At 37.0% G+C, this 26777-nt stretch overlaps 1 protein-coding gene across 15 annotated transcripts in view; it reads right to left on the bottom strand.

The window, feature by feature from the left end:
- Positions 1 to 26777, bottom strand: part of PLEKHA5 (pleckstrin homology domain containing A5) — a 229737-nt gene that overhangs the window by 93312 nt on the left and 109648 nt on the right. For all 15 annotated transcript variants that reach the window (XM_032855109.1, XM_032855110.1, XM_032855096.1 and 12 more), the window contains 2 exons: positions 1626 to 1709; positions 766 to 883 (listed from right to left, as the gene is read on the bottom strand). In XM_032855109.1, the coding sequence (XP_032711000.1) occupies positions 766 to 883; positions 1626 to 1709 (202 nt within the window). The remainder of the gene's footprint in view (positions 1 to 765; positions 884 to 1625; positions 1710 to 26777) is intronic.

The following is a 26777-nucleotide window of genomic DNA, read 5'->3' as shown; positions in this document are numbered from 1 at the left end:
TTTAAAGTTCAAGAAGCAGTAACTATAAATTTTTTATAGACATAAAATCTAGGATCCTAGGATTATAGATTAAACAATTACCATTTTTCTTTCTAATTATAGAGAAAAACCATCCACCTCTATTTCCATTTGACTATGGCACTTTTTATATAATGGATTCTAAGTATATCAGAGTTATCAAGCACACTGGCACAAGGCTTCTCTTTGGCAGTAAGGGATTCTATATTTATTTTTTAAAAAGTCTGTCTGCTCAGGGGCACCTGGGTGGTACAGTTGATTAAGTGTCTGACTCTTGGTTGCAGGTCAGGTCACGATCTCATGGTTGTCTGGCTTCGTGCTTTGCACAGAGTCTGCTTGAGATTCTCTCTCCTGCTGCCCCTACCCACACCTCCCTAAAATAAACAAATAAATCTTAAAAAAAAAAGTTGTCTATTCAATCTAGGTGTACATAACAGTCAGAAAAAGGGATTTCTATGCCATTCATCTTATAAAACTTCAGCTGATTCAATAAATTGTCATTTTTTCACACAAACATCCATTAAATTTGCAAAATTATTCAAACTTAATCTTACTAGTTTATATTTTACACCATTGCTTAAGTCATTTACCTCAAATGTAATTAGGTTCATGTAAGAGTAAAAATGAAATTATTATTATTATATTATATAACTATTATTCTATAATCCTAAATGCATTAAGAGTACTAGTAATAGATGCTACCATTACACCAGCTATCAAAACTCAACAGTAAGCAAAATAACTTACTCTGCCTATAGGACTCATTGGATGCGCCGCATAATCTGAAGTCATGTAGTTAGAAGCTTCGTTTATCATGCTTATAGGTCGTTCCTTCTTCTCTTCAGGTGTCATGGTTGCAACGGTCCTGGAAATATGTCAGAATGCTAAAACTCGTTGTCTATGTTAACTGTTTTACAATGAAGCTTCCTGAGAGTTAACAAAGCTGGTGTCTCACTTTTTCAAATTATTTGGATACTAGTTTCAGCTTAAGAAGCCCTAGAGTCAGAGCTTAATATTTATAACTACTTTAAATAAAATTAACATTTCTCCTAAGCACAACATAGGTTAAAGTCATGTTGATTTTAATAAGCATTATTACAGATATTCTACTTGGTCATCTAACTGGAAAATTAAAACTTCAGTTATAAGATTAGCTACTCTAATACTGAAAACAATAATGATACTAAGAACTATTTTTTTGTGAATAGTGCCAGCATATAAAGTATTTTCACACATATTTCATTTGATGCTTAGAACAATCCTGAGAAAGAATCACCACTCTCTGTGATTTAAGGATGAGAAAAACTGAGCTCAAATTAGTTTAATAATTCGACCAAGTTTATAGTTTCTCTGACCTTAAATTTCCAACTCCTGGGCTTACTACCTGTGCTTGTATCGTAAAAACAGCTTCTGAGATTACGTTCTTCATGAAAGTTTTAAACTATGTTCTATACCACCCACCATAACCAGATGGCTCTCTGCTACACTTGCCTGCAAATACCCAGAAAAGAAAACTGCTAAACCATACTGTATTGAAAATACGGATAAGAGCAATCTTATACTAATGACCTTTAAAGTGAAGGCATTCCACGGAATTCTTTACTTACTGTTCATTCACTACAAAAATACAATTGTCCTGTGATGGCTGTCCTGTGACTGGATGTTTACAAGTCACTTTCCTTTCATTGTGGCTAAAAGAAAAGAGGAAAAGAGAAATGTGTATATGTACTTCTATTACCAGAAATGCTTTTCTAATATTCTGGTAGCAAAACAGTGATTTAATGTAACATTAGTGAATAAAAGGGATGAAATTCACACCTCCCAGGTATGCAGTATCTGAATATACCCTTTCTACTACCCACCACGTATATACACTGTGTGTGAATGCTACTACAGTTTTACCATACTGTTAAAATGCACCTCCTACCCCCACACGCCTGACCTCAATTCTTTCTTCTCACATTTTATAAATAAAGGTAAGTTGATCTGGCTCTATGCTTACTACATTTTACATTTGATAGGTGGGACACAACAAATAAGTATGAGTAACTACCTTCACCTCCTTTATTTTGTATATTAATTTAGGCACACTTATAGAGAACTAATGCCAAATTCATATACAGAAAAAAAATTAAAAGTACTACTATATGGGTACTAATAAAAAAACAGTACCACAGGAAGAGCAGTATTTTTTGGTGTTTTGTTTTAGTAAAGAATCTTTACATAAATAATGTAATGGCATTGAGTTTTACGATACTTAAGTACATTATAGAAAACGAAATCTGAAGGAGAAAACAAAAATCTTAAATGTACAAGTAACAGAAAGAAAGAAAAATCTACTTATTATCTTTGCTGAAAAAAATTTGCTTTCAATTAAGGATGGCTATTTCTTAGAGAAATACTATCCTTTTTAGATTGAGTGATAAGATTAGGTCTCCTGCTATCTTCTTGAAATGAGAAGGAAAAGAAATTTCCCAAAGTAATTATCTAAACCAAAATTACTAGATGTCAAAAAATATGTAATATACATTGATAGATTAAATAACAAACATCATCATTTGTAAATTAATTTTTTTCCCACTGGGTAACATACAATAAGGCAATCTGTAAGGAAGATGTATCATTGGTGTGCCTGACCTTAGAAAATTTACTTTCATTACACAGAAAAATTTCAAGATTTTGTAACTGAATATTGCTTTGTTAATCTTGAGATTATATGTGCTCTATATTTTAGGAAGTCTATAACCATAAGACACAAACTTTACATATTTAAATTCCTTTTCTACAGCCCAACTTCCATTAATATTATTTTTATTGGTAACACAGTACTTGAAAGTTTATCCATGAAATAAAACTGAAATCACAAAAGAGGTATAGACACAATTTTAAAAATATTACATATTGACTACTGTTAGAGTAGAACGATTGATGGAATATAATGTGTTTCTATTATTCCTTTAGAAAATTGGTCTAACAAGTTTACAAGATCACTAAATTATCAGGTTTTCCCCCTTTTTAAAAAAAATTAAATTCAATCAATTAACATATAATACATTATTTGTTTCAAGAATACAGGTCTGTGACTCATCAGTCTTATACTTCCCAATGTCCATCACTCAGCCACCCCACCAGTCCACTCCCCTCCCCTCTAGCAACCCTCAGTTTGTTTCCTATGATTAAGAGTGTCTTATGGTTTGTCTCCCTCTCTGGTTTCATCTTGTTTTATTTTTTCCCTCCCTTCCCCTAAGATCCTCTGCCTTGATTCTCAAATTCCTTGTTTCAGTGAGATCATATGATAGTTGTCTTTATCTGATTGACTTATTTTGCTTAGCATAATACCCTCTAGTTCCATCCACATTATTGCAAATGGCAAGATTTCATTTTTTATTGCTGCATAATATTCCATTTTGTGTGTATACACATACGCCCCACATCCTTATCCATTCATCTGTCCAAGGACATCTGGGCTTTTTCCATACTTGGCTATTGTGGACATCGCTCCTATAAACATTGCGGTGCACATGCCCCTTTGGATCACTACATTTGTATCTTTGGGGTAAACACCCAGGAGTGCAATTGCTGGGTCATCAGTTCTATTTTCAACTTTTTGAGGAACCTCTATGCTGTTTTCCAGAGTGGCTGCACCAGCTTGCATTCCTATCAATTACCAGCTTTTTGTGATGGTTTTGTTTTTATACAATAGAGGTATTAAGATTTGGTGGCTTTAAATATTTATTTGGAGTGGTGTTTTCACTACAGAAAAGATATGTGAGTGACTTTCTAACTTGCTGATTTACAAAAGTACAGTGGTAGAAACCTAAGGTCTCATGTGGGATACCAGTTTATGTAATAAGCAATACAGTGATTAACAGAAAAACTAAGAAAGTATAGCCTCTGGAGGTAAGTGGAAAATACTGAAGTACCCAGATGTGATGAATGCTATGAACGCACTGAGGTATGTAAATTCTGATTTTAACAGAGTAAAACCCTGTGGGGGTAAAGGCAGGTAAAGTAACCTGGGATAAGGATTAGGACACCTTAACGATAAAAAATGGAGGATAGCACCTTTTTTTCCTTAATGTCTCTCCTTAAAAGCATTAAAAAGCCAGTGTTGGCTGCGTGGTAGAAATACAGAAATACACAAATTCTTAAAAAACAAACAAAACCCCCCAATATTGCAAAAAGAAAGCAAATAAACCCACATATATTGCATTATTTCCCTATGTTCTGTCATCTGGCCTAGGAGGAATACAGTAGACTCTAATCCTAATATTCCAGAAGCTTTAAATTATACCAATATGGCTCTGCAATGATTATCTGGCTAAGACACTTCTCTGACATCCTACCATTAAACAGATATGGGTACCCATTAGACAAAGACATACAGGAATGGAGATATTTAATAATGACTGGTTAAAAAAAGAGCACATTCTTTTTCCCAAGTGGATGTTATTTTCAATTAAATTGATGTTTTTCTTGTACAAGCACTTTTCAGAACACAATGTTTTAAATTAAAACTAAGTAAAAATCTTATTATATTTTAAAATATATTTTAAAATTTTAAAATATATTTTAAACACCAGTTTTTTTTTAAAAACACCAGTGACTAAAATCAATATGAAATACAAATATATTTATGTTCTTCTTTTATTTCTTCAAAGTATCCAATCTATTTTCTTTTACCTAATATTGATATTATATTGACATAAAATTCATATAAAATCTACAAGGGCACTCTAACATGAAAGTTTTTTACAGGCCTCTTTTAGAGATACGGCAGGTTTGGTTTCAGATGACTGAAGGCAAATACTGCAATAAAATGAGAAATGAACTTTTTGGTTTCCTGGTGCATATAAAAGTTATGTTTACACTATTCAGTGTGCGATAACATTATGCCTAAAAAAATGTACATATCTTAATTTAAAACGTTTTATTGCTAAAAAAATACTGTCACCTGAGCTTTTAGTGAGTCACAATCACTGATCACAGATCACCATAACAAATGTAAAAATAATGAAAAAGTTTGAAATATTATGAGAATTCCCAAAATGTGATAGACATGACATGGGCAACTGCTGTTGGAAAAATACTGCCAAAAGATTAACTCAATGTAGGGTTGCCCCAAATCTTCAATTTGTAAAAAACACACTATTTGTGAAGCGCAATACAGAGAAGTACAATAAAACGAAACTATGACCAGAGTATTTTTTTAATGAAAGATATAACTTTTTCCTCTCTCTCTATATATAACTATAACTATAACTATAACTATAACTATAACTATAACATAACATAAGTAAGTTCTCTCAAATGTTTATTCATTTGTTCTGTCTTATAAAATACTACTAAATCTGGCTCCTGGGAACTAATTTATTTATTATTATTTTTTAAAGATTTTATTTATTTGACAGAGAGAGAGAGAGTGAGAGCGCACGCGCACACACAAGCAGGGCAGAGGGAAAGAAGAACAGGGAGAAGTAGGCTCCTGGCTGAGTGGGGAGCCGGATGTGGGACTCAATCCCAGGGGCCCGGGATCATGACCTGAGCATAGGCAGATGCTTAACAGACTGAGCCAACCAGGTGCCCTCCTGAGAATCAATTTAAACAACATATTTATCAAACAGGAAACCCACAGTAATGTTTTCTAATTTTTTCATCAAAAACAAATTAAAAGTTGACAAGCCAAAATATCAATTCCAGTCTTAACTGCTTAAATGTAATTTTCTACCACCTCACAGGACTGCCAATCCTTACTGCTCCTGTACAAATATATTTTTATATGCAGTTTTACATATTTAAAACTGTATTTGAGATATATTTTTAAATTTCAAAATCATTCCTTCTTCTGTTGGCATTTACACTTCGTTTTTATAATAATGTTGCATTTTAAAGTATGTAATGGTAAGGGTAAACAAAATGTCTTCCTTCCTTTCTCTTTTTTTAAAAGTAGGCTCCAAGCCCAGCAATGGAGCCTAAGGCAGGGCTTGAAGTCATTACCCTTAAATCAAGACCCGAGCTGAGATCAAGAGTTTGATGCTTAACTGAATGAGCCACCCAGGTGCCCTAATAATTTCTAAATCACATACAGAAACTAAAAATACAAGTTAAATGAATACTGAGTGCTAAATAGTGAAAGCATTGTAAATAAAATCCAAATGAGTCTTGAAAAAAAATCTCCACAAAGCCATCTCTGTTGATGTACAGAATTCTTTGAACACATGATAAACTAATTCTTTATTTTATATATATACATATATATGTATATATTTAGTGCTATATACATATCTTAACTAGAAACCGTGGGAGGGGGCTGGCCCACTGCTTAAGTACCAAGTCAGGGCCACTGCCATTGGCACAAAGGAGGACAGACTGCTCAGCACATCCTCCTACCAGGAGAGAGGGTAGGGAAGATTCTCAGCCTTTCTTCGATTCTACTGAAGTTTTCATCCTCCACCTGCTATCTTTTTTGTACTCCACAAGTTTCTTTTTTCTTTTTTGGAAGGGGCTCAAAATTCAAATCAGGAGTACTATCAACTCTGCTGTAACACTTGTGGAAAAGTGAGTTCTCCAATGTGATTCATTTGTTAGGGAATAACTTGAGTATCACATATATCCCGTGTTTGCTTATGCATGATTTTCTCTGTGATCTTGTTTGTGTACAGAGGAAGTAACCACTTATACAACTGTACAACCCCACTATCTGCCAGCTACTTTAGCTCATCGCTTGTTTTATGAAACACACTCACTCCCATGTAGTGACACATCTTTAGAGTTTCAGATATGCCTACTTCCAAAACTGCCCCAAAACTCACAAGCTGAAACCCTCCCAATGTTCACTTCCACATACAGACTGCAGGTCTTTTTGAAGGCAAAGGGTATCTGTGGTATTTTTGTGCTTCTTAACCATTTAACAGTAAAACTGTGCAATGCCTTTTAGTTTCCTATCTTTATTTTTTTGTGTAACTAATGAAGTTTTTGAGTAGTCTTCTAATAAATCATTTTCTACAAAAGCCCCCTGCTTTTCATTGCCTGATGTTGCACAGTGAGGTGACTTTTAGGAGCGTATGTGTTGTGTTACAGCAAAACTGCATCATTAAGTTACAAACAACATACTTCTATGCTGTTAAAAGTACATTTGAAGCTTTGATAGAAAAATGCCATTTAAAAAAATCCTTGTCAGAGATTTTATACTTTCCATGAATGAAAAGGTAAAACTGGAAAGGTATGATGTTACATAAAATTTGTTTCTAGAGGAATCCTTATAAATAAGAGATAAAATTCAGGTCTTGACATAAAAAAAAACTCTTACGGTCACAGAACAAACTAATTCCCATCTTGTCTTTCAATTCTGTGGCATAGCAGAAGTCCTAACTTAAAAAAATACACCAGGTATTCATCTACTCTTACTTCCAGATTTCTGTGATGTTATATTTTTCAAGATTTCATTCTTAAGTAATCTCTACACCCCGTGGGGGCTAACCCAAAACCCTGATATCAAGAGTCGCATGCCCCACCAACTGAGTCAGCCAGGCGCCCCTGTCTGTGCTGTTTTAATGTTCTAAGTCTAGACCAGTAGATCTCAACTGGGAGTGACTTTATCTCCTGGAGGACATTTGGAAATGTCTGGTAATATTTCTGAATGTCACAACTGGGAGCGCTGTCTAACGGGTAGAGGCCAGAATGTCACTAAATGCCAGGAAAGCTTTCCAAAGGAAAATGTCCATAGAGTGAGGTTAAGTAAGCCTACATTAGACCATCATAGCCCTCTAACAATGAAGTCTGCTGAATAAGCCACATTCATTATTTCTTTGGGTTCCCGTCTTTCTCTAGAGACAACAGAGGTAGCAGGAAATAATGGCAGCTGAGAGCACAGGTTCCGTTATCAGACCACTTAGGCTTGCATCTGAGCTCCCTGACTCACTGCTAGGTATCTGATTTACCTTTCCATGTCTTATTTTCCTCAACTTACTACCAGGAGCTGGGTCACAGGTTGTTTCAAGTTTATTTTTCCAGAACTGCTCTAGGTACCAGGGATAGCAGCAAACAAAACAAAAATCTTTGCCCTCGTGAAACCCACTTTCTAGTGGGGATGTTTAAGAGGATGAAAAGGGTGAACAGCATAAACGCGGCCTGAGACAGAGTAAGTCCTTGATAATCGTTGCTTATTTTAATTGGAACTCCAGGACTTTCAGCAGGTCATTGTCATTAAAATACTGTCCGGTCAACTGTTTACATTAAAACAGCTTAAATCAGTACCCACCCAGTAGGCTGCGCTCATTCATGGTTTTTTGCTTTCTGAGTGTCAGTTACCCACGGGTAACAGCAGTGATGATCCTTCCGCCCTATCCCCTAGGAGGTCACTGGTAGCCTCATGCGCCATCACAATACCTGTGTCATTCACCCCACTTCATCTCATTACATAGGCATTTTAATCATCTCACATCATCCCAAGAACACGGGCGAGGACAGTACAAAACATTTTGAGGCCATATTACAGGAGACGGCTCTAACTGCTCTATTTTATTATTTAATTATTGTTAATCTCTTACTGTGCCCTACTCTATAAATTAAACTCTACCATAGGTATGTATGTATAGGAAAAAACAGTACCTGTAGGATTTGGTACTATCCGTGCTTTTAGGCATCTGCTAGGGGTCTTAGAACATTTTCTCTGCAGATAAGAAGGGGCTACTATACTCAGTATTTATTGTAAAGGAATAAAGTTGTGATCTCTTTAAGTTTTCATATTTCTGGTAAAGGCTTCTGCCCCTAATACGTCAAAAAGGCAGAGGGGAAAAGTAATTCTAATATAAAAGTTCCAAAGAAAGATTAGCTGTGTTTTTATGACAGCAAAGGCAATATGTGAGAAAGTTCTTAAACAGTGACAAACAACACTTAGAAAAGAAAAAAAGAATGGACTCAGCTATTCCAAGGAGATCAGGGCTGAAGGAAATAGGTCATATTCACTAGCTCAGTCTGATGATCATGTTCTATCAGGAGTCCAGATAAAAGGGCCAAATCAATGCCATTTTTAGAAAGGTATCAAGAAACAACAAATAGCAACACAAATTGCTTGTTCTTTGGCATTATGCCCTCTTCGCTATTTATTACCAGACATCCAACCATTTACTAACCTAGAAGATCAAATGCAAGACCTGCTTATTTAAAGCCTCTTTGGAAAGACTTCATCCAATAATAAGTTAGTTTTTAAAAGATCTTAAGGTGAATAAATTAGTGTATGTATAAAATGGTATGTTTCTATCAAATTATATAAAAAACAAATTAAAAGTGACACATCTACTGGAGTCAGACTATATCCATATTCCACCTGATTCCTTTTCAAATCTTCACTTGTGAACCAAATAATACATTATCTAAGTAACTATAGTAGAAAATCTAGATGAAGCTGGGCCATTTTAAGCACCACTAAGCTTTCTAGCAGCCTACATAAAAAAGGAAAGTTGAGGGGTGCCTGGGTGCCTCAGTCAGTTAAGTGTCTTCACTTAACTCCCTATCAGGCTCCCAGCTTGGCAGGGAATCTGCTATTCTTCCTCTCCTTCTGCCCCTCTCCTCGCTTGTGCATTCTCTGTCAAATGAATAAATAAAATATTAAAAAACAAAACAAAACAAAAAAACACCAGAGGCTCCTATAGCCTCGTTATGGAAACAGCAATTTGCTGGGTCAGCTCTTAGTGCCAGAGCAATGTGAGTCAACTCTTAGTAGCAGGTGCTTTTATATGAGGAATAACTTAAACTGTGTGGCAGCACACTAAGGACAGTGGAGGCTGGTATTTGTGCTCCTTTCCAGGGTCACTGAAGCAGGTATTTTTTGTTCAGTCCACATTACTAGTCTTCCCTCAGCGGGAGACTTGTAAGGGAGGATGCCATTGAGATCCCTAATGAAATACCCTCTCCACACAATAAATGCACAAAATTGCACATTTCATATATAAACCTCAATAAAATTATGGGTTTAAAAAGGGGGAAAAAAGATTTTAAAATTGGATTATGTGTATGTGTGTGTTGCTATTGAGTTGTCGGAGTTCTTTATGTATTTTGGGTATTAGCTTCTTATCAGATATATAATTTGCAAATCCCACTGTTTTTGTTCTTGTTGCTTTTGGTGTCAGAATTTTTTTTTTTTTTTTTTTAATGTTTTGGCCAACTAAATGCCATGTTCTGGATACTTCTTAGTATTGCAACTTTCTCCTGTGGAAATACTTGTTTGTGTGTGAGTGTGTGTATATGTTTTAACACCTTTGTTTCATGGGTAATTTCAATGACTGCTTTAATACAATCCATTCTGTTTTTAAATTTAAGAAATACCAAAACTGCTACTAACATTGTCAATAACCAATATAATTCTTCTGAGGAATACATCTGACAAGGCAGTGTTTTATATGTGCAACTGTGGCAATAACATTGAAGATTTATCCACTGTGCATAAAAAAGACATAGTTTTAGAAAATTGTTCCACAGAAGAGATTTTGGTTGTCTCTTACTAGACTCAGAGGCAAACCCCTTTGTATGATTTATTTTGAATCATGCGTTTCCCTTATGGGGAAGAAAGAAGGATTTAATTAAGTCTAAGAAAAATAGGGTATCATAGTGGTTTGGCAATTTCTCCGGCAGCTCTGGCACTAAAGCTGATAGCATGACTGGGACTCTCACAAGGGCCCAACCCATAGAAGGTGCCACATCCTCACAGTGTTGTTAGATGGGAGCAAGGCGAAGAGATGTGGGAACTACGGAGGCTGTTTATGTCTCAAGTTAGGCTGAAAACTATAGAGCCAACAGCTCAAATGTGTACTGATAACTCTTATTTTTAGTACCCTTCTACCTGAAACAAAACGGAGTACTATACATTCTCAATTTATCCTTCGTTTCAGTACACTTTCAGACAGTAACACTCCCCGGCTTGTTTTAAGATTGAAGAGCGTTTATCACTGGAAATCATCCAGCCTTATCACTTTGAGACTCAAACAGTCTCAAATTAGGTTTTAAAAACATGTCTGTAGCAGTGACTTAGTTATTAAATCAACTGGTTTTATGGTAGTTCACAGTAATTTCTAAAATACTGTTAAATGTTAAGTTTGTTAATGTTTTATACAGATAACTAATTTGTTTTTCTTTTAATCAGAAGGAGGAAATGTCATGTTGAAATCTGACTACCAAAATGACGATGTCTGCAATTTATTTTTAAACTGAAAACATGCTGGCATGGAAAACAGTGCCTACAGTTAAAGGCAATGTTTTAAGAACAAAAGAAAAACACTACAAGTGCCCTGCCTTTCTTGAGAGAGACTCAGTTCTTGAACCTTAGTTATGTGAAGAAACAACCACTGAGTTAGTAATCTAAAGGTTGTAATTTTTTTTCTACAAAACATGAAAAGTATATATTTCCTTTCCCCGCATTTCGTTCTAAATGCCATTTGCCTTTAACTTCGAACTAACTGCTTCCAGACATCCTGCTCAAACCTCAGTGATTCATTTACCCACCATCTTCTAAGGTCTTAACTCTTTATCTTCTGCTCTCCTTCCTTCTCTCATCATTTAGAAAACGGATCATCTCCTCTTGGGCGGGGGTGGTTAAAAAAAAAAGGATTTCTCAGGTGTGAGTCCCTTACTCAACCTCACTCCCAGCAATAAGTACTAAAATCATCGCCTTCAGTTGCTACCACTTGTGCAGGACAGTGAGGGCGGCTCACATACTCAGTCGTCACACCTGCACTGAAAACGTGACAACTGATCCACGCATAGACCCTTGGAGGTATTACTATCTACACTTTATAAATGAATAAACTGAGGCTCACAGCATTTACGAAGTTGTCAGAAGTCACAGCGACAAGATGAGAAAGAGGCAGCTCCAAGGCCTGAGCCGTGTCCTGTCAGCAGCTGCCCCTGTCTGGGCTCTTATCCCAGCCACAGAGGCTTTTCAGTCCTGCCCTACATCACCGTTTCTGCCTAACGGTACTAAAACAGAACACTGTGCGTTCCTTAGCAGTCCTTCCCCTCTTCCACAGACCAGAGACACAAGCCCCCCTCACTGTTCTTCATCTTGCCTCCTTCCGCCTCACTGCCTAGCATCACCCCAATACCATGTCTATCTGAAGCACAGTAATGAAACCTTTCTGAATTCCAATTTAACTTTAGACTCCCCATTTCTTTTCTATCTTCCTATTCTCTAAGGCTTCACAATCATTTTCCACTCTTGGATCTCAAAATTATCACAACATAATCATAAATGTTGCCTCATGTTTCCCAATTATAGGTACCAAAGAATTTAAGTACAAATAGCAGCAATTGTAAAGCCTCGGTTTTACAAAAGCATCCCAAAGGAACTGAAAATCTTGTTTTTTTCCTCAGGGGGAAAATATGAACATGATGTAATGATGCAAAGTACCAAGATGGAAAGCATTAGGAGCAATAAAGAAAAAAACTACAAGGCTTACATAAAAATTCACCTGATCTAGTTTTGGGCTATTTATAATTTCTAAATCACCTTTTAAACAAAACCTCAAATAAAACCAACATACTCACTTACACTCTATAAACACTTTTTAATAGATTTTAAGTAATTTTAGAAGTAATGCAAGAATAATTCAATTAACTCCATGCTAGTTATAAACAAAATGTACCTATCACATTAATAACTGCTACATATTCTGAGTGTTACGGCATGGTTACATTTTAGATCACTTGATAAATTATATTATAAGTAAAAATACCTAAAATGATTTAGGTAATTCTTTTAGTTGTAAGCCATTTGAGTGACTCTTAAGAAGCTTTTAAGTGGGAAGGTTAGATGGCACTTAATAGTTAGAACAGAAATATAATTCTTAGAATATACACACTCACCAACCAAAGTAATTTCCTGCCAAGCATTCAAGAAGGTGACAGTTCTGGTTGCTACCCAGAAATCACCCTATGAGAATACACAACGGAAGACATCTCCATCACTGCCCTAAGTGATGATGGTCATGTCCCCAAGACTCTTAACAGCATTCAGATTCACCTCATTTTAATGAGGTGCTCTACTGTTTAGAAGAACCTCTTCAGTGAACCTTAAGTTTCATTTTGTTTTGTTTGTACCATGGGAACCAAAACCCAAACAACAACAACAAACCCTACCCCACAGGACTTCTGAAAGAATGGAGTACTTGGTAGCACAAAACTACATTACCTGGACCTAACATGGTACTCACTAAATATTAGCTAAACTTGAATGTGCTAGAAAAGAGTTCTTAAAAACTAAAATGGTATCACTTCCTTGCTTACAAAGTTGTTGGCTCTCTGCTTTGTCTTAAATGTGAAGCACAGTGGTTTGCATATGACTATAATGAGTGAAGAACCTGATAATTGGATCTAATGTTAAAGTTTACTGTTGAATAATCTATGCAAAAAAAGCACTTGTAAAAACTACATAAGGGAACAAAGTGCTAATGGGATAGACAGTGGTTTAAAAGAAGATTGATTTAAAAAATTACAGTCACTTGTATAAACAAGTTTTATTTGCAAAAGTCTAAGGGGAGTTTTAAGATAAAACTAAGTGGAACTCCAACTCAGAAACATGTGGTAGTCCGAATATTCTTCTTATCATCTAAAAGCAATAATGTGGCATTCAAATACATATATGTATATTTATATACATAATATATGTATATGTATGTATGCATGTAGGTGCATACACACACACACACACACACACACACATCCTGGAACTGCATTAATTCAGGCAACTCTACTATCTCCTAATGAATGCCAATTACTAATGTTTTACCCTAACATGCATTAAATAGAAGTTTACTATATCACTGGTAAGGAAGCAAACAACAAATTAGAAAAAGTTTGATTTAAACACCAGCTCTTCTGCGTGTGATCATAGACCACTTTAAAAAGTTAACCTAATTCTAACTTACACATAAAGAACCACATAATTTCAAGATCCAGTTGTTTTATTGTCGATGAAACATTCTTTCCAATAGTCGCACTGACAGAATAGCTCAATTTAAACATAAAAATCAGTGATCACTGAACTTTACTCTCCTTCATTGCAGTGTTTAATCATTCTGATACTGCATGAGCTTTAGCGGAACAATCACTCCAAGAACAAAAAGGCAGTTACTAACAAGTCAAATGATACCTCTATGAAACAAAGATTTTGTAAACAGGGAAGAGTATAACAGAACCACAATCAAAATAAAAAGGGGAGGCCAAGTCGGGACTGGTCTTGCTTAGCAAGGGAAGAGCAGGGAAGAAGTAACAGAAGCGGGTGCCATTTGAACTGAGCCCCAGTCTAGCAGCCGTCAGATGTGGTTAGAATTTAGCACAGTCTGAAAGGAGGGGATACAGAAATGGGGCAGAAAATCTAGGCTTTGAGAAGAACAGACCTACATATAAAACATTCACTATGTAAGTTTTGAAGTCATGTTATCTGCTTCACTCTTAGGAGAAAAAATATATGTATTTTTAACTCTGACAAGGTTCAATGCACTTCTGTGACGCACAGAGCACTTAATTAAGCCTCCATTTAGTGAACAAATCATTATCCCTGAGTAGTGAGAAATTTCTCACTTACAGATGAGGTGGGAATGGGACAGAAATCTGACCAGGAATGGCAGGAGAAGCCCACTTCCTACAGCAGAGACAGTAAGTATAGCAACCAATGGAATCCCATGGCCACTGCTGGGCATGGTGACGGCAGGATTGTACTCCAGAGACCCATCTCTGACACAGTTTGAGGCTATGATACCCTATTAGTTGGCTTGATAACTAGCAGGTTTTCATCGTCACAGTGAAAATGAAATCTCTCCAATACAAGGATCAAAGGAGTCTTCTCATTTAACTTGCTTAACCAATTTATTTACTCATGGTCAAGTATTTACTAAGCATCTATGATGCAAAGGTTTTGTATTGCACACTGCTAGAAAACAAATATACGGTCCAAGACTATTAGCTTAAAGAATACAATTTCACCTCAGTTTTACTAAGCTAAATTTCAAAAAAGAATAGCACAATGATACTTTTCCATCAGGCCTTAGAACTCGTGGGAAGAGTTCCTTAAAGCATACCTTATTCACAAGAAAACAGACAAGTACTTTATTCTCTACTGTTTTAGACTTCGGTATGATTTTATGCCAATTTCAGGTTGTGCTGCCCCCCCCCCCCCCCCCCCGTTCTGCTCATCCCTCTCCTGTCCCTGCTTTTGGCTAGATTTAATTTCCTGTTCATACAAAGAAATTTAAGTACCTTCCCTTCAGTTGAACTTTAGAAGCATTTAGGCCAATGACCTCTGATGTCATAATGCCTCAAAAACATCTTTGTTTAAAATGTATATGGAATATATTACAATTCATAGTTACTACAGTAACTTCCTGTTAAGTTTAAAAAACAGGCTATTTTAAAACTATGTTAAAATATTTTAAGTGGGTTCAAGATAAATTTTTAAAGGGAATAAAAATATTCATGAGTTCTCCATATACTTAAATTTTCTGGCTTTGGGCAGAATTTTCAGCTTCCAGCTGAAAATTTTGCAACTCAAGGGAAAAACTGAATCTTGAATTAAGGCCGTCAAGTCAAATAAAATGAACTTGAGACTCTACTTCTATGTTTCTATGCTTCCGAATGCAGAAGTATAATGTATACTGGGAGTCATATATGAAGCAGTGATCGTAAATTCCTCAAATTTGATGTTTTTTTACATTCACATATAAAAAGATGACTTAATTTCCTCTCAATACTCAATTATGTAATTCACCCAAAAAATATGTACAGATATCTTACTGTTTCAGAAAACTGATGTGAAGATATTTAAAATGGTAAGAATTTTCCATATTGCCCTTTCTTCAACGAGATTCAGAAAGTAGAAAGTGCCTGTTCTTTAAGAGAAAACTTTGCTGAAAAATTCTAAAAAACCCTGAAATCAGAAAACTGCTACAAACCCGCATAAAATGAATTATACCAGAAATGGCAAAATGTAAAAGACTTTACAGGCTTCAGTTTATACCATACAAGTAGTATGAAATTAAAATAATATCATCCATCTCTTCAAAGTGGAGAAGAAAGTTGGAAAATAGCTACGTACAAAAAAAAGCCTTTCCCAATCTAATCTACTCCTTAAATTAATGCCTTCAGAACAGCTAAATCAATATAGAGTGAAACTCAAAGACATATGAATATTGTTAATAAAAAATAAATCTTTAAAGGCATGTTGCCCAGCTTTTATAACCAATGGCAGTAGTAACTTTATTTCTTTAAATGTCAAAATGTTGTCTATAATAATCTCCTACCATTATACTGTTTTCAAATTTTAGGTTAATGAGGATTCCTATTTTTGAATCACATTACTGAAACAGCCCAAGTAATTAAGTTAAATAAATAAATAGCAGCTTAAACAAATTGTTTAAACTAGTATTAATATACATTCTAATAAGAACATTACATAATAAATACCGTTTTCATCTCCACAGGCATTTCTGAGAATTATTCACTTAGTTCTCTTTAAGGAAAAAAATATACAACCTTCTCTTCTGAGTAAGTTAAAAAATAAAGAAGATAAATATAAAAATGTAATTAAAATCTTTAGGCTTGAAAGCAATATGCAAATACTGTGCATTTATGTAGCTTAAAGTTAAGGAGAGACTAAGAGGAAGATTACATATTAAAATGCCAAGTCATTTGAAAACCCAATGATGTACAGTATTTATATTTTTAAAAAAACACAATACTTCGGTTATAGAAACATATAGAATATGTCAACTTTTTTGCACTAGGCACTGTGCCTGGCAGTAGGGCTACAAAAAGATTATTTACCACAGGATCATAACCGAGAAAAAAGTCCTAATGCTCCTTTAGCCATGATTTATTTGTTACTAATACATAAATATATAAAAGTAACAAGAATTACTCACCAGCCTTCATCAAAATCACATTTGTGAACAGACATTTAACCACAGGCAAAAAGGACACTGGAATAAAAATCAGACTCAACTCCTTTGTCTCTGAGTTGCTCCCAGATGAGCACTATGGGGACTCAGTACTAAGAAAATGCACTGGGGCTGTCAGGCCAGCCTGCCACTCTCCAAGTCTGATACCAGAATGACGTCACGCACCAACATCTCACTGCAGCCGCAAATTCAGGCAGCTTCTCCAGGAAGACTTTGTTGTGATTAGGCATGCCTTCCAGCCGTAAGAGTGAAATATGATTTCAATTCCCTCTTAAGGTGACATACAGCATAGGGTAAAATATCAGCATATACAGTTGCAAACAGCTCTTGAAGAAAACATTTCATGAGTAATTTTAAGTAACCTTACCTCAAAATAAATAGACGTTTCCTGTTAAAACTGTAAGCATACCAATTTAAACGACTCCTCTAAAAACATTTTTTTTTGTTGTTGTTTCCAAAGTTTATACTTACTTATTTCAAAAATTCAACCAATAAAAGGCATAAAGTTAAAACTGCCTGGTGTCCCACTCCCCCCAGAAAGGATAATAGCTGCTAAGATTTATTGATCACTTACTATGTTAATCACTCTACAAACTCATCCGAGTCTCGTAACACGGTAATGTAAGTTAGTTCTTCATTTTACTGAAGAAACTGAGACACAGAATAGTTACGGAACAATGCTATTAAGTGACTGGACAGGATTCAAACCCAGATTGAATGTCTCTACTGTCTATGTATTTGATAACTAAATTACACTATCTAGCAGTAAACATACCAGTTGTTTACATTCTGGTAGACCAGAGTTTGTATATATAAGCACATGTCAATATAAGGAAATCAAACTAGATATGGTGTTTGCAACCTGCTCTTTTCATTGAACAAATACGCCACAGACAGTTTCCATGTCAATAAATATACTCTGAACTTTTCCTTTTTTGATAGCTACCCACTGCAATTACCTAAACCTGACTCCTACTGGACATTTATTATTACAAACATACTTAATGTATGTCACTGTGAAGAATTCTTCGTGCTTTCTTTTGTTTAGCTGTGTAGGATAATTCTTAGAAGTGGGATAGGCAGGTCAAATCATGCACATATGCTCAACATTTACATGCTTTGTCCTCTATAAAGAGGTAAAAACCTGTGTATCTCAACTCATTAGATTTCTCCTTTCCCCACAAACTGGGTATTGACAATTACTTTTCTTCTTTACAAATCTAACAGAGAATACATGCCATCACACAATTCTAACTGTGCATGTGTGTTTGTGTTTTGAGTACAAGTGGTGCTATGCCTTTCCTCATACGCCCATGCGCACAAGAGGCTGTCCAGCTTCGTGGTCAGAAGCACCTGGCTCTGGAATCAGAGACAGGAGTCAAGCTCCTTTTCTTTCTTTCTTCTAATTTTTTTTTTTTTTTTTTTTTTTGTCAAGCTCCTTTTCTAAATAGGTCTCTGGGGACAGGCAAGTTACTTTGCTTCACCACGCCTCCATTTCCTTATGTAGAAAATAAAGATAACAATTTAATCTTCATGGGGTTTTTGTGAGAATTATATGAGAAAAACTATACAAGCGACTGGAACAGTGCCTACCACATGGTAAGTGTTTAATTAAATGTTATCTTGTATTTAATGGCTGACCATAGTTTTTCTGCATTTCATGCCCTTTGCCCAAAATGGTGATTCTTAAATGAGTACACGAACAAACCTTTTACAAAACAAATTGTAAGTATCTTGTAGGAATGTTAATGTCATAAAAGTGTTCGGTTACCTCAGTAGGAGTTGAGTTGTCTTACAACTAAAGCTAGCCTGAAACATAACTGACGCTACAACACTCCTTTCAGATGAAACTGCTAGAGCAAAAATTGAAAATAGCATCTCAAGTTGAGAAAACAAAATTGTTTCATCATGTAGTCTGAAATACAGGCAAGCAAGCCAACACAGTTTGCTATAACCAGGAGGGTCTGCATATGTTTTAGACAAGTAGTGATTCACGATATTTCCCTTTTTTTCCAAAGTGAAGACTTTGCTAGTCTCAAGTATGCTCAGTTTAAATTTCTTATACAAAGAGAGAAAATAAAACCCATTCTTGAAAACACCAAAATCAACAATTTTTCCCACAGTTCTAAAAGTTCTGGAAGATAGCCCTCTTTATTTTTTTGAAGGTTTTATTTACTTACTTAACAAAGAGAGAAGGAGCCCATAAGAAGGGGGAGAGTCAGGAGGAGGGAGAGGGAGAAGCAGGCTTCCTGCTGAGCAGAGAGCTGAATGAGAAAGGCTTGATCCCAGGACCCCAGGATCATGATCTGAGCTGAAGGCAGACACTTAACTGACTGAGCCACCCAGGCGTCCCTCCCACGGCCCCCTTTAAATGACACAAATTTTATCAATCTATAAACAGAATATATGGAGATTAAAATATATTAAGCTTATCACAGCCCTACTCCCAAACCAAACCAACTTTCTATTATATAATAACATCTTCAACTGTTCTCATTATCAGGCTAGTTATAACAAAACACCTCTAAAAATGCTAAGAAGGAAGTTTTATATTATTCTAGCAGATCTGGTTTAGGTGTATTCATTGTTGTAGATGCTATAAAATTATCTTATGTGAAGGCAGACATTTCTGTAGTATGTTTGTAGAATCACAGCGACAGGGTGGTTCTGCACATGGCTGCCAGGAGAGAACAATAAAGAAGTAGAGATCTATCACGATTCTGGAAGATTAACAGGAATACTGATAACTAACAAGTCGACCAAGTGTTTGGTTTATGAAGTTACCAGCACCTTGCACTATTCCTCTAGAACCTGGGAGACTCAGGCCCCCTCATCACCCACCCACAGCTTACAAGGACTTCCAAGGGAAAAAGAGGGAATAGAGAAGGTTCCTCCTCTCAAGGCTGTAACAGCTTGGAATTGACAGTTTAATAGGGAAAAGAGCTGTGATCAGATCATTATAACATAACCTGATTTGCAGAGCACTGAAAAGGAAGTGGCTAAAATGTCTGTGGGGTATCTGGAAAAGGCTTACCAAATAACTGACAGCTGGCCTAACTATCTCAAGAGACTGCAGTTAGAGGTGGCAGTAGCAGTAAAAGTACAAATTTAAGATGAAATCTAAATTTTACACCTACAAAAGATACACAATTAAGAGAAAAACTATTCATTTAAGAAAAATATACATATATACATACATATATATATATATATATACACACACATACACCAAAAAGGCAATTCTCCCAAATGCCTTTTAAGATTCTGTCCTGCTTCTCCTAAATGTCAGTGATCACTAGTTTATCTTTCTTAATTCTGCCCAAACCATGTTTTAGCAAAGGAAGCTGAGGCAGACTGTGGATGTATGCCCCACTGCTATGTCAGAGCTAGTAAATTTCTTTACGTCAGTCGGAAATCTTAAATCTAAATTAATCCTGATTCTCTCTCTTCATGTATCTGTACGCTATAGGGCATGCTTCATTAAAAAGCCACGGAAAGAAAGTCCCAATGAGGGCCTCCAAAGTATTCACCACCAAATAATGTGTTTTGGTGTATTCTTTGGGGATGTTTATTTATGGTAATGACTAAAGATTCAGTTGTGAGGACTATCACTTTTCATTTCTTTTTTAACTTCACATCTCAGTGGCATTTAAAACTCTTGACTACTCACTTTTTAAAATGCCACCCTTGATCTTAACTTATGCAACCCGGTTCCCAGGCTTCCCTTTACAAAACAAGCTGAAGTCCAAATGACTTCATCCAGCATACAACTGTCTCCATAATTTGATGCCAATTTACTCATCACTAACACCCAAAGGAGAAGTCCTCTTAATGGATGAGAAACAGACCTACCAATCTCCTTCCCATATGCTAATAGTGCTAGTGAAGAGAAAGCACTCAAATGTTCCATCAGTTGATTACTGATTTTATCTCCTAGGTCAATAATGCAAATCTCTCAGATCAGAAAAATACTAATGAAAAGACCACAAATGCATGTTTCTGATGTGTGTTTTTTTCAACACCACTAAGCACTGAACTCAATTTTGACACTATGTATACCTCGAGATGGGTCAGAACCCACAGGTTAAGTAACGGCAACAACCCACAAGACTGCCTCCACTTTAGATAACAATCTTAAATCCAGGTTGTTACCTGTGCTTCTGACCCACTGGGTATAAACTGGAGGTTCCCATAATTCCCTTCTCAGCTTTGATTAAAATTGCTGGGGCGGTTCACAGAACTCTATTTATGTTTAAAAATTTCTTACAGAAAACATTATAAAGGATACAGTTGAATAGTCAGATGAAGAGGTGCACACAGCAGGGTTTGGAAGGTCCCTGAGCACAGGAGCTTCTGTTCCCATGGAACTGGGGTACATCACTCTCCCCAGCAAGTAGATGTGCTGACTAACCTGGGAGCTCATCCAATCTTATTGCTTAAGAGTTTCTACGGAGCTGAATCTGCAGTAGGGAATCCCCCAACTTCCCTCTCCCTGACGTCATTGGGTAGGGCTGCAAGTTCTAATCATTTGGTCTTTCTGGTGACCAGCCCCATCCTGAGGCTATCTAGGGTACCCACTCTAAATACCTAATTAGTATAAACTCAAAAAGTCCTCCTTATGAATGACAAAAGACACTCTTATTACTCAGGAAATTCCATGGGTTTTGAGGAGCTTTGTGCCAGGAACCCGGAACAAAGACCAAATATATTTCTTACACACATCACAATACAATATTCAAATGCAAAGTTACACCACAGTAAAGTAAGAATACCAACAGACTCCTTTTCCTTTCACCCCAATTTCCAAATGCATTTATCTTGGCATCATACCATATCTTCATGACTTAAAGAGAAAACACCAAAGCAGTACTAATTACAAAAGTACATTAAAAGTAATTCACAAATACAGTATATCTCTCTCATATAGCCTCATTATCTTTTGTTAAAAGGTGGTAACCAGGTAGAGGAAATCAACTCACAGAAATTAAACTCATATCCAACAATAGTCTGAGAGGGATCCCAAATGTCCCACAAATTCACTGCACAGGTAAGCACTACAGAACTTGAAGTTCAGTATAAAAACAAACTCTGGGGGCGCCTGGGTGGCTCAGTTGTTAAGCGCCTGCCTTCAGCTCAGGTCATAAGCCCCACGCATTAGTCTCCCTGCACCAGTCTCCTTGCTCCACGGGAAGCCTGCTTCTCCCTCTCCCACTCCCCCTGCTTGTGTTTCCTCTCTCACTGTGGCTCTCTCTGTCAAATAAATAATTAAAATCTTAAAAAAAAAACAAACAAACCAAACTCTGTATCACCAAGGAGACAGTCAATGTGAGTGCTGGGCCAACAACTTGTTCTGAACATCAACTTAGTTATCATCATTGGATACTGTGAAAATTAGTAATGGGAGGGGCGCCTGGGTGGCTCAGTGGGTTAAAGCCTCTGCCTTCGGCTCAGGTCATGATCCCAGGGTCCTAGGATCGAGCCCCGAATAGGGCTCTCTGCTCAGCAGTGAGCCTGCTTCCTCCTCTCTATCTCTGCCTGCCTCTGCCTACTTGTGATCTGTCAAATAAATGAATGGTATCTTAAAAAAAAAAAAAAATTAGTAATGGGAATCCTCACTAAAATGAAGTCAGGAGGTTTTGACACCAGGAGTTCTCATGCCTTACTGTTACTGAATGATCTACCACAGCCACTAACTCTAGAATCGAATGGGTGAGACCTGGTGCACGGTATGGCCAACTGCTCTGTCCCAGAGAATCCTGAGGAGGCTGGACAAATTGAAAGCATAGCTCCTGGCTGGGTTTGCCAACACTGTTGCTGAACAAACTCGGACAAACCCATTGAGAGAGAAGCCAGCAACTCAAAAGACGAGTGTTCGGAAAAGAGAAAAGGGAGAAATTTATCTCAGGTGCTGGCAGCCTGGGAAGGTGGTAGGCTCAAGCCTTAACAACCAACCTCTGCCAGCAAGATGGATACCTAGAATTTTAAAGATTTTATTTATTTTAGAGAGAGTGAGCGAGCAGAGAAAGGGGCAGAGGGGGAGGGAGAGGGACAAGCAGACTCCATGCTGCACAGAGCGTGAAGTGGGACTTGATCTCAAGACCCTGAGACCATGATTTGAGCTGAAACCATGAGCGGACCACTTAACCAGCTACACAGGTGCCCTGACACTTAAAAGTTTTGAAAGGAGAGGTTGGGGGTGGGGCTATGTGCCAGAGAGCAGGTAGGCAGCCTGGGATCATGGGTGGGGGTGGGGGTGTGTTCAGCCTACGATCTTGGACTGGAAGGAGACTGTGGGTGTGGTCTTCTAGGCATTCTGCTGCTATCACAGCTTTTCTGGTCTCTGGTAGTTATAATGTTCTGGTTATTGTAAAACACCTTCACCAATGCCTCAAGAAAGTGTGACAATAAGACGAGAAGAATAAGAGAAAGAAAGAAAGAAAGAAAGAAAGAAAGAAAGAAAGAAAGAAAGAAAGAAAGAGAGAGAAAGGAAACGAACGAACAATGGGTTGCAGTTAGAGCGTGAGTTAAGTGGTCTTGTCTACTTGTGGTTTTAATTGTTAGAGTCTCTAGTTTGAGCATGAGGGCTCACTGACACTACCAGTCCTGGCCCACTGCAGACCCAACAGGAACTTGGACCTCAGACAAATGGATCTAACCTTGCATGTACATACTATTCTACTATTCCAGTGGAGGAAAAGAGGCTTTCTTTATCTCCCCACACTAATCCCAACAGCTCAGCCAATGAAAAGTCACATACTTCCAATTCCCAGGTTGCTCCAATGGGCCTTTAGTTTATAACACCCTTCCTAGCAAAGCATACCTCTTCTTTGTTGCTGGGTTTTTCTGTAGCTACTTTGTCTTGGATTGCAGTTTTCTTTTATCCCCAGATAAACTCATTTTTTGTTGCTAAAATAACTGGCAGTTCTTATTTTTAAGGTTAACAACACTGACATTAGCAGTTTAGATATTCTCAATTTACCACCCAAGAAATGTTCAAGGGTTGTTCTATATTGTCATCTCGGTTTTCTATTAGAGCTGAAATTTCACAATGCAGCAAACTCCTGGAAAAATTGGAAGGGCTGAATGACTTAAGAATCAAATTAACCCATAAACACCCGCTTAGGAAGAGACCAATGATAATGAAACTCCTTCATACCAGAGAATCTTCTTCCCCAGAAAGTGGTAGTACTAAAATGTACTTGCTTGCTAACAGGACTCAGAGCTTTCTAATTTGAAAATAACCAGTTCTCAGGTCATCGATGAACAAGTTTGGCTCCTGAGGGTTAGTTTAATATGATGACTTGTCCATTTTATATTCCCTTTAGTTCATTTCTTCCAATTCTTTCTAAATTCTGTCCATTTTTGGTTTGAGATTGATAGCTACAACTTCCTCTTTCTGAACTGTCATAACTTGTGTATCTCATCAATTTACAGGATTTAGGTCCAGCTCAGATGTTAAGTCTTCGGAGAGACTTCCCTCAATCCCCCTCACTCGGGCAGTTTCAGTACGATGTATCAGGAACAATTAACGTACTGACAAAATACGCAGTTATGCATACTTACATCTCAAAGAATATCCCAATAGGGATGTATAAAAACTAATTTGCACAATAAACAGAAGGTATATACCCACGGAGAGTGGACTAATTCTAATAAGTTCATTCATACAAGCAAATACAAACCAAAGAGAAAGATACATCCAAGAGGCAATAATGATGTGGCCATTAAAACTGATAATCTTTCTTCCCTTCTCCTATTATTATATGACATACCAACTTCTGAGATATAGGTGAGACATCTGGTTATATTTATAGCTCCTCTGACTATCTGAACTCATCTCTGGATGCCTGAAGACTATTTCAGTTGATAGGGAAAAACTGGATTTTGAGTGGTGAATTTTTTAATGGGCTCTGGAATCTTTAACTACATTTTTACTTTAGCCATTACAATTCTAGAAAAATTCCAAATCAAAGTGTATGTGTGCCACAAACGTATGATACAAACTTTAAATTTACTAATTTCGTACTTAAATGTGCAATGGTGACTAATAGGAAACTGGATTTGGAAGTATTTGTATTTATGAAAGATAATCTGAAATTCTAGCACAATAAAAAAAATTCAAACATGGGGCGCCTGGGTGGCTCAGTGGGTTAAAGACTCTCTGCCTTAGGCTTGGGTGATGATCCCAGGATTCTGGGATCGAGCCCCACACTGAGCTCTCTGCTCAGTGGAAAGCCTGCTTCCCCCTCTCTCTCTGCCTGCCTCTCTGACTACTTGTGATCTCTCTCGGTCAAATAAGTAAATAAACTCTTAAAAAAAATTCAAACTCAAGAATATGCTGATAAATCTGATATAATAAATCAATAACCAAGTTATAGGAGTAAGAAAGCAAAGCCCTGAAGGCAGAGCTCTCACGCGCTACCACTCACATCCCAAATAGGAGAGAGCCTACTTTACATACTCCAGGAGGAAGAATTTCTCCTTGCCCAGCAACAGCTCAGCCAATGAGAAACTGCCACAGTCAGTAGGTGAGAAGCTATCACCACCCTGAACTCTGTGAAACAGCCCCGCCCAGCAATCTCCTTTTTTTATGAAAGCAATTCCTTCTCCTCTGTTCTCCATACTTGCCTATGGTTTGCCATAGACTGCTTGTCTGGAATTGCCATCCTCTGCTACTCCCAAATAAACTAATTTTAGTGGTAAAATATTGGGCTCTTTTGTTTTGTTTTTACAGTCAACAGCTGTTTTGTGTTTGATTTACTTAATAAGAAACTCCTGCTTACTCTCTCAAAAGAAGGCAAGAAAACATGTATTGTTTAAAAAGATGTTACTTATTTGAGGAAGGGGTGCAATTGTGAATTGGTGGAGGGAGGACAGGGAAGAATCTCATGCAGACTCTGTACAGAGCACAAGCCCTAGTCTTAGTGGGGCTTGATCTCATGACCCTGAGATCATACCTGAGCCAAAACCAAGATATAGATACTTAACCGATGGAGTCACCCAGGCACTCCAAAAACAAGCATGTTTTTAAAAAGTTCTACTACCATGGGACAGGACAAAATACATTATGGAGACTCAGAATTGAGACATAGCCTTGGGACCTAATAAATACTTCGATACTACAACTGACTTGATGAAAGCACCTGACTTCCTAAGTTGTCCCTTTCTCATCTGAGATCTCATTGAAAAATGACTACCTCCATTTTGACCTTAGTTTGTACTTTACAACCAATTAAGTTCTTCTTTCCTGTCTTTCTTTTAACTCAGGCAGAAGACTCAATATGCAAAGCATCCTGTGACGGGAAATGAAACTACCCCTCAAGCAATTTACAAGTGCCCTGACAGCCAACAAGACCCCACATGACTGACCCCAAGACAATGATGAGTTGACTTTTACTGCCCAGCTCTATGTACCCACTAACATTTGTCTCATACTTTCCTTATATAAACCTGTAAGTATTTTCAGCCCTTCAGAGACAGTCTTTGTATTAGTCAGCTGTCTTCCCGGTGTCGGCCTTCCTGAAATAAATTCCTTTCTTGTTTCACCACCAGGAGTCTCTTTCCCTTTGGATTTTGTCAGTGGCAAATGGCCAACCGTGTTCTATCTGGGGCCCCCTGAGCCAGGTGCTTTTCTTGTACCCTTGAGCCCCATAACAAACACATCAGGTGGTCTTACGGCAACAACTCCAACCAAGATCATTTGTTTATCAAAGCGAAGTTTTATTAAGGTATGAGGAGCATTCCCTTGAAACCAAAAACAAAACTGGTTTTAACTTGCCAAACTTCTACAGTCATGTTTCTGGCAGAGGAGAG

The sequence above is a fragment of the Lontra canadensis genome, unplaced genomic scaffold, assembly GCF_010015895.1.
Source record: "Lontra canadensis isolate GAN:19392208 unplaced genomic scaffold, GSC_riverotter_1.0 scaffold9, whole genome shotgun sequence".
Taxonomy (NCBI): Eukaryota; Metazoa; Chordata; class Mammalia; order Carnivora; family Mustelidae; genus Lontra; species Lontra canadensis.
Note: the sequence above shows the minus strand (reverse complement) of the source record. Positions and strands in the feature narration are given on the sequence as shown.